The sequence below is a fragment of the Echiichthys vipera genome (assembly GCF_963691815.1).
Source record: "Echiichthys vipera genome assembly, chromosome: 21".
NCBI classification, from domain to species: domain Eukaryota; kingdom Metazoa; phylum Chordata; class Actinopteri; order Perciformes; family Trachinidae; genus Echiichthys; species Echiichthys vipera.
Genome location: NC_139846.1, coordinates 14,617,151 through 14,633,488, shown reverse-complemented (window position 1 = coordinate 14,633,488; position 16,338 = coordinate 14,617,151). Strand labels below are relative to the sequence as shown.

The window sequence follows — 16,338 nt, the reverse complement described above, 5'->3', positions numbered from 1 at the left end:
ATGTTTAAAATGCAGTTTGCTTTGCAAAACATTAGATATTGATTATGCTAATACAATCCAAGAAAATCCAATCATCTATATCCAGTTTTTAAGTTTATATAGTCCAAATGTTGACTGTACATTGACTTTGGGTGATTTAAATCCCACAAAAGAAGTGCCTGAGAGAGAACTATGGTGGTTGTAATAAAATTTATTGCAAAATTGACTTTTCCTAACAACCTGAGGTAGGAAAATATATATAATGCACACAGAAACAGTAATACAAGTACAACTAATTGCCCATTATATCGATTGCAGCTTGAAAGAAAGCTGAGAGCTAGTAAAAATATGGGCAAATATATCTGTTGATTAAAAAGCACCATTTCCCAACAGACTGTATGAAATAAAACTGTTGCATGGCATTGCTTCTGTTTATCAATGTCAAAGGGAGATGAATGGATATGACTAGAAAACATATTTTGAATGGTGACATCCAGTAAAATGCAATGCATGATGAAGTCTGACACATTTTCTTTAGAGAATTACAACTCTGAGGGATGAGTGTACTTCCCGACCTGCAGGGAGTTTTAACTAAACCATGTTATCTGGAAAAATAACCAAACAAAGAAAACCCATTGCACTGACAATAACAATAGCAATACAAAACTTATAGCAGCATCCTTTATAAATCATATTGATATAAAGCTTAATCATATAAAAATAAATGCAAAACAATTTCTTTGCGAATCATTAAAAAAAAATACAAAATATGACAAGAAACCTCTTCAGAGCACCAGTAAAAATGTGCCAAACTTATAATAAAAATGATATTCATCCTTAAGTGCCATAATATTGTTATATCATAGGATTTCTATAATCATACACGGCTATTTGTTAAAAGGGCAAGGTAATGGCACAAAGACAAAACAAGTGTATTTACAAATATGTACAACAAAATATTCAAAGATATTTACAGTTAATAAAATTTCCTGCGAAAGATGACAAATTGAAATCTCCATGCGAGTGAGTACTGACAGTTTCTTAATGTGTACCGTATGTGTCAAGTTATAGTTGCTAGGTTTACGCTGTCATGGATCGATCTCCAACCCCTGGAGTGTATCAAAGCCAGAAACATTTCAGTCATTGAGTTTGACAACAGGGCTTGATTACCGCCTATTCAACAGCCCAAGTGCGCTTGGGGCACTCAAATCACAGCGAACACCCGGAACGCCTTCCCTCCGGGAGGGTTTTGAAGGCTGCAGGGGAAGAGAGAAAGAAGTGGGCGAGTCAGTGTGGGTGCGGCATGTGTCAGATATAGAACATGTCCCAGCCTTTTGCACAGAGACATAGATGACATACACACACAAACAGATAGACTTCAGGTTTTTACGGAGAAATGCCCACGTCTGAAACTGATGACAGATAGGACACAAACAGATAGGAGTTCCCTGAGAAAATAGATAAACCACCCATTTTACACAAACACAGGGGGCCTGCATGCGTTAATACAACAAAGACAGACATGTTGTGAAGTTAAAGAAGACAGATAAATGATGTGCAGATACTAACAGACGTCAGGCATCTCAGCAAAGTGGCAGAGATAAATGTGGTAAGTAGTGGCAAGGGAAGAGAGGGGGAGGAGAGAAAGAGAGAGGGAAGGCCATAGATAAATTTAAAAAAAGACTGTGTGTGTGTTTGTCCTCTACATAGGTCATGTTAACAATAGTCATTCTGCATGCCCAAAGTCGATGCAATTTAATATCTCAAAAAAAAAAACTAGAACATACTATACAGTATCTGGGTCACTCAAGCTTTAAACCGAGGCTGGTACGGACCTGTAACCTTAATGCTGTTGTTAAGTGTTACAGCATGAATTCAACCCATGCTCTTGCTTTATTAGCCTCAGCAAAAGGCTTTATTACAAGCTCCCTTCTTTGTTAACAGTTAAATGCTGACAATTAAATGTTATTCCCTTTTGGTTACTTGTGTATGATAACAAACATTAACTAGACAGTGAGAATTATAGCAATTTTGAAATAATTCACACGGACCAAAGGACTAATTAAAACAGTACATAGTTTGATTTACAGATTTGAATCTGGTGGGTATTTCATTGCGTAGCTGAAGCTTCTTAACATTCCAACAGTCGCCGTACAAACCAATGACGTCTCTGTTTCCTGCTCTGTGTTAGCGCCAAACAGGGATGTGCACTGTCACAACTTCTCTTTAGAGTAGAAATGGGTAAATTATTCTGCAATATAAGCCAAAATGTCGACGATGCAGTGCTCTTTTTTTTAACTCTGCTATTTCCTGTTAGAGATCCTCTATCCTATAAGTATGTTTTAACTAGGGTTGTTAAACAAGGGTTACCTGTAGGGGTAACCCACAAACTGTAGAGATGGACGATTCCACTTCCTCCCACTGTAAAAAATTAAATTGAAGCCAAAATACTCTTCATATGGGTGCCGCCATTTTGTCATTTTGGAGCCAGAGTCTATACAGTAGTGATTGAGCTGTGGTATTGAAGTCCCGCCCATACACCCTCCTGACATATCACAAGTCACTCACAGCAGTCAATCATGACGTTTCAAAACGTCACCCTGTTTTAAAAGCATCAAAAAACTAGTTCAAACCAAACTAATCAGAAAAAGTAACACAGCATACATTAGTATGATTAGAACTACCTAATACTACAGAAACCATCTTTGGGGTCCATCTTTGAAACATTTTTCTGATGTGTACTACGTTTATGACCTCTACCGCAGCCATCCACCAAGAGGAGATCAAAATGTTCTGGCTTTCCTTTGGAGAAGCTGTCAAACCTTCCACCGATATATACAGTCTACGGGTTATATCTATCATCGTTGACCAACTCTTACCATATTAGAACAATTAGTTGTACACAGAGGCAATTTAGAGATACTTTAACAGTAGGTTTCAAGCAATACCTACTGTAGATCTTTTGTTAAAGCCTAACCTGGTTATTTCTTTATGTGTTAACTTAACAAGACCATCAAGATAGCAAGCTTCCAGTCCACCTAAACTTACGACCATGCTCGGACTATAATGGTCATGCATAAACAGTTGCCTCAATTCTGCATGACCTGATTTGCACTTTTATGCATTCTCCACCATATTTGGCAGACAGTAATAGGAGACTGATTTGAAACGGATATTTTCCCAAAAAGAATGGGAAGAGGTCTTATACAGAATCCATTCCTTCTCCACATGCACTTTCGCAAACCTTATCCAGCTTAAGTTTATCCACCAAAATTGGCTGCTGGCAGGACCCCTCTTCCTCAAAGCGTATGCTTTGGCTTTGCACTGCTTTGCATTCATATGCATTCATAGGTATTTGTTTTTTCTCTAACTGAGCAACTATATTAAACTTGATATCCTTGTCTGCTGATTATCCTTTCTAACTTACTACCAAAAACAAACCCCTCCCAGAACTACATTAAGATGCACTCCTCTTCTCTGCACTAATTGCCAAGCAATTCATTATTTTAAAACTTGAAGCATGCTAATCAACCTCCCATGCGCACTGCATGAGAGATGTAACAAACTGCCTGCATCTTGAAAAGATTGGGTTCACAAGGGAGACGAGAGTGGATAAATTTCTCTCTACCTAAGTCATTGATTTCTCATCCCTCTTCTCTGAGTGTCAACAAATTAACCCCTTCACTTTCCAGCCACGTTGTAAGAGTGACAAAGGGCCAGTAATTTCCCTAAACAATTAATTCTATGGCAATCTAGATGTCATCGGATATTTTGTTTGTTTGTTTTTTATTTTTTATTTGTTATTCCCTTTCTGGTCTTATTCATAGAACTGCTGTTTCTACCAAATGAAACATTTTAATTTGCGTGTTTTTCCCCTGAATATTACACACAATCATTTGCACACACACATACTACATGCCACTTAATTCAGCTTGGCTAGATTAGGCATCCCCTACCTCTCTGAGGAAATGCCATTTTGGTACGAGGCAACGTAGTGTTTCCGCTTGTCCGATGGCATCACATCGATGTAACCACCCGCATCATTCCTGATTACTCCAGCGTGGACTGCTGCTCTGCATATACTGGACTTCTACAGAGGTATGCAAGAGGAAAGGTAACGTAAGCAATGCTGATTCATTTAAGTCTCTAAATTCATGAAAACATATTTATGACCTTCAGCTTCAAAAAGGGGGACTTACATCAGAGTATATTTTGGTACCGATTACTCTGGATATGTGAGGATTCTCTTCTAAACAGTTTCTCGGGCAGTATAACCTAAAAACAAGAACAGTTAAACATAACTTGAACTTACATGAGGCTGGAGAATTAAACATATGCATGCAGGCGGACACACAATCAGGTTCATACCTTGGGCAGTGTTTTGCAGGCTTTTGGTATGAACACATCTGTGCCACTGTGGTTTCACATGTGATGGCTTTGACTGTAAGAAACAATTACAGTGTGTGGTAGAACAGCTTATAATGAGTAATTTCATAGAACATGTTACATACAGTATCCATAATTACAGTGTCACATTATTGTCAGCACTAACCTGCTACTCTGGAAACTGTGAAGGAATTAGCACTCAGATATTTTCTGTGAAGAGGAAACACAATATTGACATGAGACTACATTATTTCTTATTTATTTTGAGTATATTCAACCAATCTTTCTATCAGATATCAAAATCAATGAATGGTGATTGGTCTCTCACCCAAGAGACTGGACTCCATTTTTGTTGGATTTGATGAAAAAGTCCTTTCTGCCTTCTCTTGTTACATCCATCCATCCGCCGTCATTATCTATGACACCAGCATGTAGACCAGCTCTGCACACACTGGATTGCTGCAAATAGAATATTTATTTTGCAAAATAATTGATATTGAAGGTCTTTTGTTGACACAGATATAGGCAAGAAGCACTACAATGTCTCAAGGACATTTTGACAGGACACACAGCAGTTAATTGTCATAAAATTGACCACATAATTTGGTTTACTCAGCTCAAGGACTTCAACTTGTGTACTCACCATTTCATAGTGTACTGTCCCAACTACTTTTCCTGTAGCATCTAGGCACCCAGCTGGACACTCGTACCTGCAGAGTAACATGAAATACAAGGTGAAAGGAAGTGTATACTCCATTTTGTGGCTCTGTTATAATGATATTTCATCTGAACTGTACCTATTACATGGTGTTCCTTTACACTGATCCCGAAGCTTAGTGTCACAGGTCACATGCTGAGCTGAAAAACACGAACATAAAGGCCTTTCAGTGCTTGTACAGGAACCAACATGCCTGAATTGGCTGCTCTGATGCAAACCACTAGTTTCTAAAAGCCTCAGTTGAGTGACACTCAGTGACTATTGTTGTGATGCTTCGACGACCAAACCGAAGAATTCCTGCAACAAGGTGCAGGGTGGTCAGCAATTCCAGAGGAAGAGTCTCAGCTTACAAGCACAGGCTCGTTTCACTGCAGAGAGGAAGCCATTTAAAAAACCGCATCGAGCCCCTCTCACCCTCAACCCCTCTCAGCCGGCCAAAAGCAAACACACACTCAGGGGGATCATGCTGAAATAGACCAACCCTCCTGGCCTCAAAGAGTGACTTGCAATATTAAGTACACTTCAGAAACTGTCAGGGTTAATCAGGGAAATGACAGATAAAGGCTACAGAACATCAAGGCAATTTGTGATATAATTGCAAGAAAAATATTTCCGGTCAAGGCCTATTTTTTGCACTTGTTATCCATTATTGCTTGTTCAACACTAAATTCTCTGTTTTTGACCCAATTTTTTGAACTTTTTCTTTTATTTCCTTTTAGACCGTGTCCTATACCTCGTCACACGCACATCCCATCCCTAAACCAGCCCCCCCCCCCCCCCCCCCCCCCCCCCTTCAGTTTGAGATGAAACTAGATATAAACAGTTAAATGGCAGCTTACACATCTGCTGTGTGTTGACCACTTCATTCTTCTGCAGGACCTCTGTGGGGGGCTTAGTGGGGGCTGGGGCAGGGAGACTGGGAGGCTCAGGCTTGGAGGGCCTAGACCAGGGCTTCTGTGGAGCACGGGGGGCCTCCGGCTCAATGAAGTTGTTTTCTTCCGTATCCTCTTGTGCAGGGTTGGAGCTGTCATCTTCAAGTAAAATCACAGAAACAGGGTATAGTAAGCATATTTTCCCTCTGGTTTTCATACTCTGTCTTCCTGTTTTTTCCACACACACACACACATACCTTTGTAGCAGAGGTTGTCCTTGCAGCCTCCTCCATAGCTGGGAGGACAGGCAGAGCATGGGGTACCGTGTTTGTAAGGTGAATATCCTAACCAGTTACCCCTGTTCAGGTTATAATAAGAAGCAAGGCTTAGTGAACAGAATGCATACAAAATGTATACAAATTTCTTTCTAACCCCTTTTGTGTGGGGTTTTGGCGGCAAACGATTATGAATTCTGTATCAACCTGTATATCAGTCATGCAGCTGTGAGAGAACATAACAACAAACATGTTTACTTTGGAGAGTAGTTGCAGACAAGATAGACGGCTTTGGCCCAGATCTGTCCCCACACGTTCATGTTGTAACACATGTTGATGGCACAGCCAATCCGACTGCTGGTGGCCCAAACCAGCTGAAAAACAATGACAAGACAGACCATGAAAAACATATTATTAAGTATTAAATCACTAAAGGATAAAGAGGACTAAAGAGGATAAAGGCTGAATAAATGTTATGATCCAGACCTAGCTACCTGTGTATAATGAGTACAAACTGGTCCGGAGCATCTGAAGGGGCAATATGGGTTACACTCCTGAGGGTAAGGGAATGTGTAGTCTTTCACTTCATTATACCAGGCCTGGACATGGAACGTGGGTGGTTGATACCTGCAGAGATGAGTAAGCGTACATTTGAAAACAATCTTCCAAAAACCTTTCTTCTTGTGTCTCTTTTGGTGTGGGAGTTGGTAGGCTGTTATGCATCAAAGCTGTTTTCTGCCTACTGTAAGACCTGTAAGACTGTAAGAATGATATGACCATGAAATCCAGTTTATAAGTACAAAACAAAGCCACTGTTTAAAAAGATACATGTGAATGTTAATCAACCATTTACAAAGTTTATAAAAAAAAAATGTTTCCAGAATCAGCTGAAGAGATAACAAACAGCAAGCACGTCATAACTGAAGTCCAGTGGGGAGGCCTCATAACCAAGATAAAGTAATCTACAGTGCTCTTCACTCAGCTATACAACATATGTAGGTACCATCTGTAGTTAGCATCCATTGCCAACCACAGCAATGTAAACACATCTGCTGCCATTAACCTTCTAGCTGGCAATCAAAAAGTGCTCTCTGAATAAATTGCAGTGACCAAGAATGGACACTGATTTGGCACCAGGTGTTGCTAGTTAATCTGATTAGAAGCAAGCATTTTGACTGTGAAATGATATAATGAGGAACAAGAGTCTCTTACGTGAAGCAGTGCTGTTTTCAGATGCTCTATGGGGTACTGAGTGAACCAATGAACCAACAAATTGACACATGTAACAAATGTTGCATATTCATGTTCTGTCCTATGTGTGCATTGGGACTTGCTACTACAAAATAATTTCATGATAAATTCATCATAAAAAAGCGAGCTTGGCAAACAAGCTAGCTAACAGTTGTGCTAAACTAAAGCTCACCAATTAACACATTGTTTGTTTAATCCATACACAACAAAATGTAGAAATTATGTTTGGGGTGTATTAGGAGTTTGGATTTAATGGACTTTTGTTGCTTAATTGGTCGCATAAAGTAAAACACTGCACTTGGCAAAAAAGCTAGCTAACAGTGTGATACTACTCTACAGCTAGCCAATTAACACACTACTGGTTTGTTTAGTCTGTACTCAAATAGATATATTAAAACCTCAGGTTGAATAGGTAGTGTAACGAGTGGATTTTATGGTACTTAAGTTGTCATACAAAGTGAAACAGTGCACTTAAAAGCTAAACTAAAGCTTACTAGAATAACTTATAAAAGTAGTTAAAACAGCGAGCCAAGTGTGGCTAGCTAACTGTATGACTGAGTAGTAGGCTGCATTTGTCTTTGTTAAGGGGCACATTTTCACATTATCAATTATTATACACAAGAAAAGGCGACACAAAATTACAGTAGATGCAAGCCTCCTCGTCCATTAACACACATGCTGACTTTAAAGACCTCTATGTTTTCAGCACGGTAATTTTTACCCTCAACCTTCGATCAAATAAAAGTCTACATATGCAAAAAACTATGTATACTGAATTAGTGTGTACCTTCCCCAGTGTGCTCCCAGGTTCTGTCCGATCTGTGGCAGTAAACCGGCAGGACCGTGCTCCCACAGACAGGTTTCGGCCCACTCCTCTGCTGTACGCTCCAGCTCTGTGTCCCACACCTTCAAAGGAGATAAGATGGAAAAAACAACATGAAGTAGATGTCAGGATTTTATATTTGCTAAGAAGTGGAAATAAACCAATCCAGGGCAACAAAGCTGCTAATGTTGCCACTAATGGGCTATAAGACAGGTCAAAAAACGGGTAATGTGAAACTGGAGATTTTCACTGCCTAATAGGGTTTGTTCAGCTGTCAGTGATGTGAGATGGTATTCGAACACATACTGAACAAGGATTAGTTACCATATGTCGTGATAAGAAATAGGAACTAGGAGCTACTATGCCTCAATAACTGCACTAATCTCTAAACTAAGTGAAGCACTCTGTAGACGTGTTGCTGCTGCTGTATAAAGAGCTTTTTTCCTCTCTTATTGCTGCTCAGCTGATTTTCCCCAGATGGGTTTTCCCGTAGGACCGGGTGTTATTCAAAAAATGCAAAAGCTTTTTTTCCCCTTAAGTAATACCTTCCATATGTCTCTGGTGAGATGTCTGGGTGCAAGCTTTTGTTTCACTTTACTTCTCTCTGAATTGCCCTCTCGGTTAAGTTTGGCTCTGGTTGGATACTAAGGGATCATATTCCCATTCTGGGGTTTTCTGGGAATGCAAAGAGTGTCCTTCCTCTATGCTGACCTACATTCTACCATTAAAAAAAATTAGAATAACACCAGCTGTAATTCCTCTGAAGGACACTATATGTTCCTTTAATTGCACACCTTCACTTTCAACTTCAGTGTTGGGTATCTGTAACAAGTTTCTATGAGAAAGCCAATTAGTTTGTGTGTGTGTGTGTGTGTGTGTGTGTGTGTGTGTGTGTGTGAGGTGTCAGAAGTTTTCCCATTTCACACATTGGGCCCTGGAAGTCATAGCTTACCCTCACTGAAATCTCATCCAATAACAGACACTAAAATAACTCCACAGCTTCCACCACTGCCTCCTTCCCCATCGTCTGTCACCCACTTTCAGTCCCACCAGAAACAACTGCTGTTCTCTGCATTACTCCCGAAACACACACACCTACCTAACAACAGGATGTCTGGCAGTGCTTGCAAATTAACTCTTAACTCTGACCAGCTCTTTCTGGGAATCCAGCTAGCTGTTGAGAGGAAGTCTTTGTTTAAATCAACAACGCTAAGGTAATATTGGCTGCACAGTCAGATTTCAACACAAAACCTTGTAGAAATGTTACATAATTGGCATATAGAACAAATAAGCTGTTGGAGGTGTGGAGTATATCTTTCAGTAATCTCTACACGTGCAAAGAGGGAGCACATTAGTGTTTCAGCAACCTCATCTGTAGTTGCCTGTGGTCTGTCTTGCACAGTAAGGCCAAATGATGACTGACAGAGCCAAAGCTTAAACAGGAAGGAACATTTGTTTACCTGAAACTCTATCTCCTCTCAGAAATTACCTCTGTTGGCAGTGAGCTGCAAATAAATGTCAGTGTTGTCATATTTGTTTTGGTTATCCATTTTTGCCACTGCAAAAACTTATGATGCTGAAACATTGAGGAGATTTAAGGCTGGAGGAAGCTGTTGAGTTCCCCTACGATTTTCACGGAAAATAACAACAAAGCAGACTGAAACACATTGCATTGAGCTGCGGTAACTGCCGAACAGATCTGCAGACCACAGCACACAGGACATTCTGTGCTTGAGCGAGGTCAAGACAATGTTTTTTGAGCATTGAGGAATGGTTATGGGTCTGAAAACATTTAGCTGTGGTCACAACTACAGTAAGCCAAATAGGACCAAAGCTCTGTAACTGCGTGCAGTGTCAGTTACTTTTAGTATTTAAAATACTAAAAGTAAAAGTACTCATTATGCAGACCGGCCCATTTCAGAATTGTATCTTGTAATTATTGGTGCTTTTCATCGCTTTAACAGCTGGTACTGGTGGAGCTCATTTTAATAGTTTGATTAAATGGGTAGTTTAATCTATAATAAAACATCATAATTTATTAGTTGATTTCTATTTTGCACTAATAATCGGAAAATCTGGTCCCAAATAGTATTAATATAATATTAGTGTACACTGCTATGGGATTGCTAGGGACCCAACTATGTCATGGCAGGTGTATTGCTCAGGAACTAAGTAAGCACAGTGTAAAGTGTGAAGTTGTCTGGATGAGTGGTTCTCTAGAAAGCTGCAAGCAGCAATGCTGGAGGCCAAGCAGTCAGCCCGCCCCGAACAGGTGTCACTAGTGTCTTAAATGATAAATTCAAGCAGCACCCATCCAGCTGAGGAACTCATTCCATTGTTCTCAAACTTGCAGAGAAAGCAGGCCTAGAAAGTGTTGACAAACATATTTTTCAGCTGTTGAATCTGGTACAGGCGGCTTGTCAAGCTGCTGTTGTTTGCACAGTTAGTCCAGTGGAAAGGCCTTGTCGTAACCAAGATCCCCACACACACACCCCACCCTGACCGCACTTCTGCTGGGGCCCGTGAAGAAAAACACCTCCCCTGCTAAAGTCTTTCAGCACAGTGCACACAGCATTGTGTATTTCGCTTAACACTTCATTTGCGGCCAGGTTTTTGGTTGTTTTTTTTTCTCTTCCTTGGTCATCTGGTTGCATTCCAAAGGGTACAGAGCTGTACTTCCTTTGCAAGTTTGGGTTTCCTGTACATAATCGATGGTGCATGCAGTGAAATACAACAAAAAATGCAAGGTAAGATATGAGAATTGGAGAAAGTGAGGATATGTGAAATAATAAACCTGGCAAGGAATAGCTGAGAAGATGTGATAAGGTGATTTGAGAGAGAAGACATGGCAACAGGGGGAAGTGATCAATAGTCAAATTGCCTGCCCGAACTAATACTATAATTTCCCACAGCACTATAGAGTATACAGCGTTTCATGCAGTGCATTCCACCATACATCAACTCACATCAGAGGTCCTGGGGCTTATCATTTTTCGGAATTTTGTCCACCAGCAAATACAGTTATCATCCATTATCATGTTATAACAGGAACATAGTTTGACCAGAGGAGCATAGCTTAATATTATAGGCTTGACTTGAACAGAAAAATGTTTCACTTAATGTGCATCATATAAGTCAGCCACACAGGTAAGTAGTAGGTTGCTCGATGATTTCAATGGGTCTGATATGGCGAGGTTGTGCTCTTTGGCATAAACCTTCACAGATATTCGTGGAACCATTGGCATCTGCAAAGATCTACATGTGTTCTGCATCTCTGCAACGTTTTACGACCATGCCCCCTGAAGTATTTGCAGACGGTGCCATTGCAAGCCATTGTGCGTTGTGCAAATGCATGTGCATTTGGAGCACAAGCTGCATTTTTTGCATTACATCAAGCAGGTTCAGGGTGGGCACTGTATGCCCACAAGGATACGCCTTGTTGCCTCTCTGGTTTGTTATATTTGAGGACGGGATACAGCCAGTGCAGGTGAGGCCCAGAAAGTGTCCAGCTTTGTGACATTAGGGTGGCATATTTGCTATTTAGAGATGGTGTTGTCCCTTTGGCTTCATTAGAGTGTGACTTTAGGAGCAAGAGTATGTTACTTCTTTTTTTTTAAACTATGGTGTTAAGCTGCTGCTCTTTACATCTAGAGAAGCCGGTGGACATGTTTTGAGCGCTTGTTTTGGATGACCCCAAGACACACTGAAGAGATTCAATCTCCCAGCTGGTGTGTGAGCTTTGAGGTAATCTGCAGGAGAAACTGCAGAAAGTTGCAGAGATAAAAGATGTTTGGACAGCTCTTTTTAATCTTTTGCCACTGGAGTCTGATCATGACTTTGTATTTGGCAACTGTATTAATCTTAACCAGTTTCTTTTAACACTAAAGCTGTTTCACACGCTTAAAGTGAATTCAAGACTCATTTATCAGTCTAGACCTTAAAGGTTCTCTGTGTAACGTTCAGAAAACCCTTGTTATTAGCAACACCGGTGGCTGTTAGTGAACTTCAGTCTGTATCCTGTTACTTGCGCTTTTGTGCTCACACTCCATTCACCTAACTAGAAATTAATACGGTTTTGCAAGTGAGCTTACATTAACGTTAGCTAACAGCGCACAGCTAAATTCACAATATATTTCACATATCAGTGTTGTCTCTGGGACTTATATCAGCACTTGAGGAAAAGGGTTTTGTTGTACCACCACAACACAGAGTAAATTACATTACAACCTGTTGTTCCATTAGCAATGAAAAAATATTAATACATGTAAAAAGTTGCACACAGATTAAAATGGCCAATACTTGCAGTACAACTTACTGACTCATTACGAATAGAAACACAACTTTATCTTTAACCACTAACATCATTCACCACCACACCAGACCTGAGTGCAGCCCAGCAAAGCCAAGTTAAACATCAAGGCAGGTGGGGCCCTTTTTTCCCAATGCCATCTGTTTGTCTTGCGGTGCTTCAAACACTGACACGTCTCTGTTTATACCTATGGGTCAACATTTGAGTGAGAGGCAGAACCGCTGTCCCTCCTACTGAAGGTGCATTGAAGCTTTGTGGATCGCTATGGAGTGTGAATGCTTATTCAGGGAATTTTTTGGGCCTCTGTGTTGGATAATGACAGAATGGGAACGGAGCCACAGGGATAAGGGAGAGGGAGGCAGAGAGTGAGGGAAAAGAAAGGGAAACAGATGAAGGGGGGAGGAAAGAGAGGGGGGGTTGAATCGATGTTATCTGAGTGTCTGTGATGATTGCCACAGAGGGTCAGCCGGGTTATGGTTTAATACAATGGCAGACAATAACATAGCTGATGGGCCAAATGTATGTGCACTTGGGTGCGAGTGTGTGTGCATCTGCATGCATGAATGTGTTTGGAGAGCAGGGGAGCATGTCTGTGAAGTCTTCCAGTACAGTGAAGCTGTGAGGTTTCTGAAAGGTGACAGCAGTTCACAGACAGAAGGAAAATCTGAGGAATATGGAACCCCTTTCAAAATAAAACTCAAAAAATCACTGCAACTCCATTTTACTTGTGACTTGAACTGTTGATTGCCTGAAAGATATTGGCATCTGCTGTACAGAACTGTAAATAAGATTTCAGCATGAATCCTTATAAGCCAATGTCTCTTTTTACTTTGTGGCCCTTCAAAATAACTTCATCTTTCTTGCACTCTGGCCTCACTCTTATTCAGCGTCCTCATCTTTTTTTCAATTATTTTAACACCATTTTTTTATCCTCCTCCATCAGTGCCTCTCGTGTGCAACTCACTTTTTACACCTCTATTTTTATTTACCTACCGTGTTCCTTGCTAGCTTTTAGTCTCTTTCTCTCACCTCACATCATCTTGTTGCATGCCTCTCCATATTTCACCCCTGGGTGCCCCTGAGGCTAAAAAAAAAAACAGCCAACTGTAACAGGAGACAGTAGAAAGGAGCTGTGCACTGCTGGCTCAGCATTTCCTGACTAGAGTGGGCTTCAACCAGAAGCCTGGCAGGCAGAGTGGTGCTTTCGCACACACGTACACACACACAAACGCACGCACAAGGGGTCCTCAAGTCCAACCTCTCAATTAAACAATTACACAGTCCAGCAATTGCCCCCAGCAGGAACTGTTTATTTGCCTTTACCATCGAATAATACTGCCTTTTGTTCTGTAGCTCTTTAAGTGGAGATGAAAGGCTGATAAAACCTCATTACTTTGTGCACAGGGCACTGTATTGATTTTTAACCTCCTAAGTACTGTTGGTGGCCATGCACTGTGGCGGTCAAGCAGTTCCTACACATATTTGGAAAAGTTCCAGATCCGCGGAGCACTGACTTTCAGAAGGTGCGTGCGTGTGTTTGTGGGTGTGGGTGTGTGTGTGTGTGTGTGTGTGTGTGTGTGTGGGGGGGGGGGGGGCAGCTGGTAAAACAAGCCCCGGTGCCTTGCACTGATTCTAATTGCACTGTGAAAAGTGATCTGGCACTGTACACACACCTGATGGCCAAAGGATAAGTCAAAATTCAAACAAATCTCTTAGCATGAGTAAAAAAATAAATAAAATAAAAGCAGTAGTACTGTGATCATTGGCACATTGGTGGAATTCTTTTCTTCTGGCAAAGCAACCAAAGTCACACGGGTGCGGACTTGAGTGTGTGTGTGTGTGATTGGGAGGGGGGATGGGGGGGTGGCGCTCATGTGTGAAGGTGCTTAGATCCTGGCATGCCGCTTGTGTGTGAGCCAAGAGGGACAAGTGCCAGCTGGTCTGGTGACTGGGTCAGTCGCTAAGCTATATGATCCACAAGTGTGCGAGACTCTTAGGGAGTTCAGAATGGGGTCAAATCGATTAACACATATAAACTACATGAGATATAAATCTTCATGGAAATCAATCGGTGGATAAAATCTCTGCATCCTCCCTCCATCCACCTACCATGTACTCCATGTTGGAAGAAGGAGGGTAAACCTGGCCTCTGAGCTTGTTGTGAAGGTCCAGGATGAGCTGAGCGTCACTGTCGGTAATGGCTCTCTTCCCCCTCTGCTTGGCCTCCCACCAGTCCCCCTCCTCGTCCAGATACTTGTCCAGAATCTGCTCCCAGCCTGTGGAGTTTGGAAGCATCACCATGGAAGTGGCAGTCTGGAGCAGCAGAAGCAGGGACACGCCCCTCAGACAGTACAGAGATATATGCCTCATCCTGGGACAGTGATGGTGGGATCTTCTCAAATTTAGAGCGTGGTGGATGTGGAGCCAGCCCAGAAAGACACTCCTCTTCGTCTACAGTGCGAGTTGGCAAAGGAGCTGAGAGGACAGAGAAAAAACTGGATTATTGGAAGGATTGGAACTGGTGTTCTGTATCAAATTTGCTGAATAACTTGGGTCAATATTGAACTTGGTGAGGACAGCGCGTTGGCTTGCAGACACTTGGTTTGGTGCAGTGCCACGGGTAACCTCATGGAGTTCACTGGGGAAAAGCTGGCAGACTGAGAATGACTAGTGAAAGTATGGATTGAAGAAATCATAACTAGTGTTGCATTTCCTTGGAGAATATATGACTTTTTACCCTTAATAAAAAAAGGAAAGACAGCTTAGGAGCAGTTTTAAAAAAAACTGAATCTCTAATCACATTAAAGCTGCAATAAATGTGGTTAAGTGCACAGAATGATGCTTAATGCAGCTAGTGCATTCACAGTACTTTATGCATACATTATTTTTAAGTTGAACTTTTTGGTATGCATGCTGCGGTGCTGACAGCGGCTGATATAACGTGCCAATGCCTAATGGAAAACGCGAAGAGTAATGCATATTGAAATAGAAATGGAGTGGCGTGATTTAATGTAGACTTTGGAAATAATTTACCTTTAATGAATTGGAATGCAGCCCGCTTCTTGAGATCCTGACAGAGCTCTGGCTGTGAGGGGGCGAAAAAATCAGCAGCGAGAAGTAGTAGAAGAAAAAAAAGAAGTTCGACTTCACAGTAAAAGTTGCACAGCTCAGGTGGAGCGGTGATCACTGTCACCGGCTGCCATGTGATAAATCAAAAGATGAGATGTGGTCGCCTCACTCCGGTAGAAAAAGAGCGAGTGAGAGAGAGAGAGAGAGAGAGTAAGAGAGAGTAAGAGAGAGACAGTGAGTCGTTCTTCTTTCGGGATTCTTGCACCAAAGCCGCTAAAGCATCACTTATCCACATTTTATCCTCAACTTGGCTGCGCCTCCACGGTGCCGCCCCTGACCACGCCTCTCCAAAACGGCCCACTCAGTGGTGCCAAAGTCTCGTTGCGCGTCTGTGCTCGTGCGTGTGTACCTACAGTACAAGCAGAAACTTTTACTCCAGTGTTGTACAACTCTAACACGCACAGAACATCTGTATCACCCAGCAAAAACACACAGTTCTATTCCTGCAGCGACTATGGTTTAGCCTTCTGTAAATAGGGATTTAATAGATTTAATCTTCCAATATTTTTAAATGTCAAGTATTATAATACTTATATAACCTTAGTTATTGTACACAATCTATTTTATTTTCTTAAGTCACCATACTAATGTATATT

General features: G+C 41.3%; 1 protein-coding gene across 1 annotated transcript; it reads right to left on the bottom strand.

Annotated features, from left to right (window-relative positions):
• Positions 1–293: 293 nt before the first annotated feature.
• On the bottom strand, positions 294–15,931 carry LOC310963171 (cysteine-rich secretory protein LCCL domain-containing 1-like). Its single transcript, XM_083935856.1, has 15 exons — positions 15,647–15,931; positions 14,723–15,088; positions 8,269–8,387; positions 6,725–6,857; positions 6,489–6,604; positions 6,213–6,313; positions 5,923–6,114; positions 5,163–5,223; positions 5,009–5,075; positions 4,694–4,824; positions 4,532–4,575; positions 4,348–4,420; positions 4,179–4,254; positions 3,936–4,069; positions 294–1,235 (listed from the first exon to the last, which is right to left on the bottom strand). Exons 2-15 carry the CDS (start codon positions 14,981–14,983, stop codon positions 1,184–1,186), a joined length of 1,560 nt encoding a protein of 519 aa, XP_083791982.1. The 5' UTR covers positions 14,984–15,088; positions 15,647–15,931; the 3' UTR covers positions 294–1,183.
• Positions 15,932–16,338: the final 407 nt, after the last annotated feature.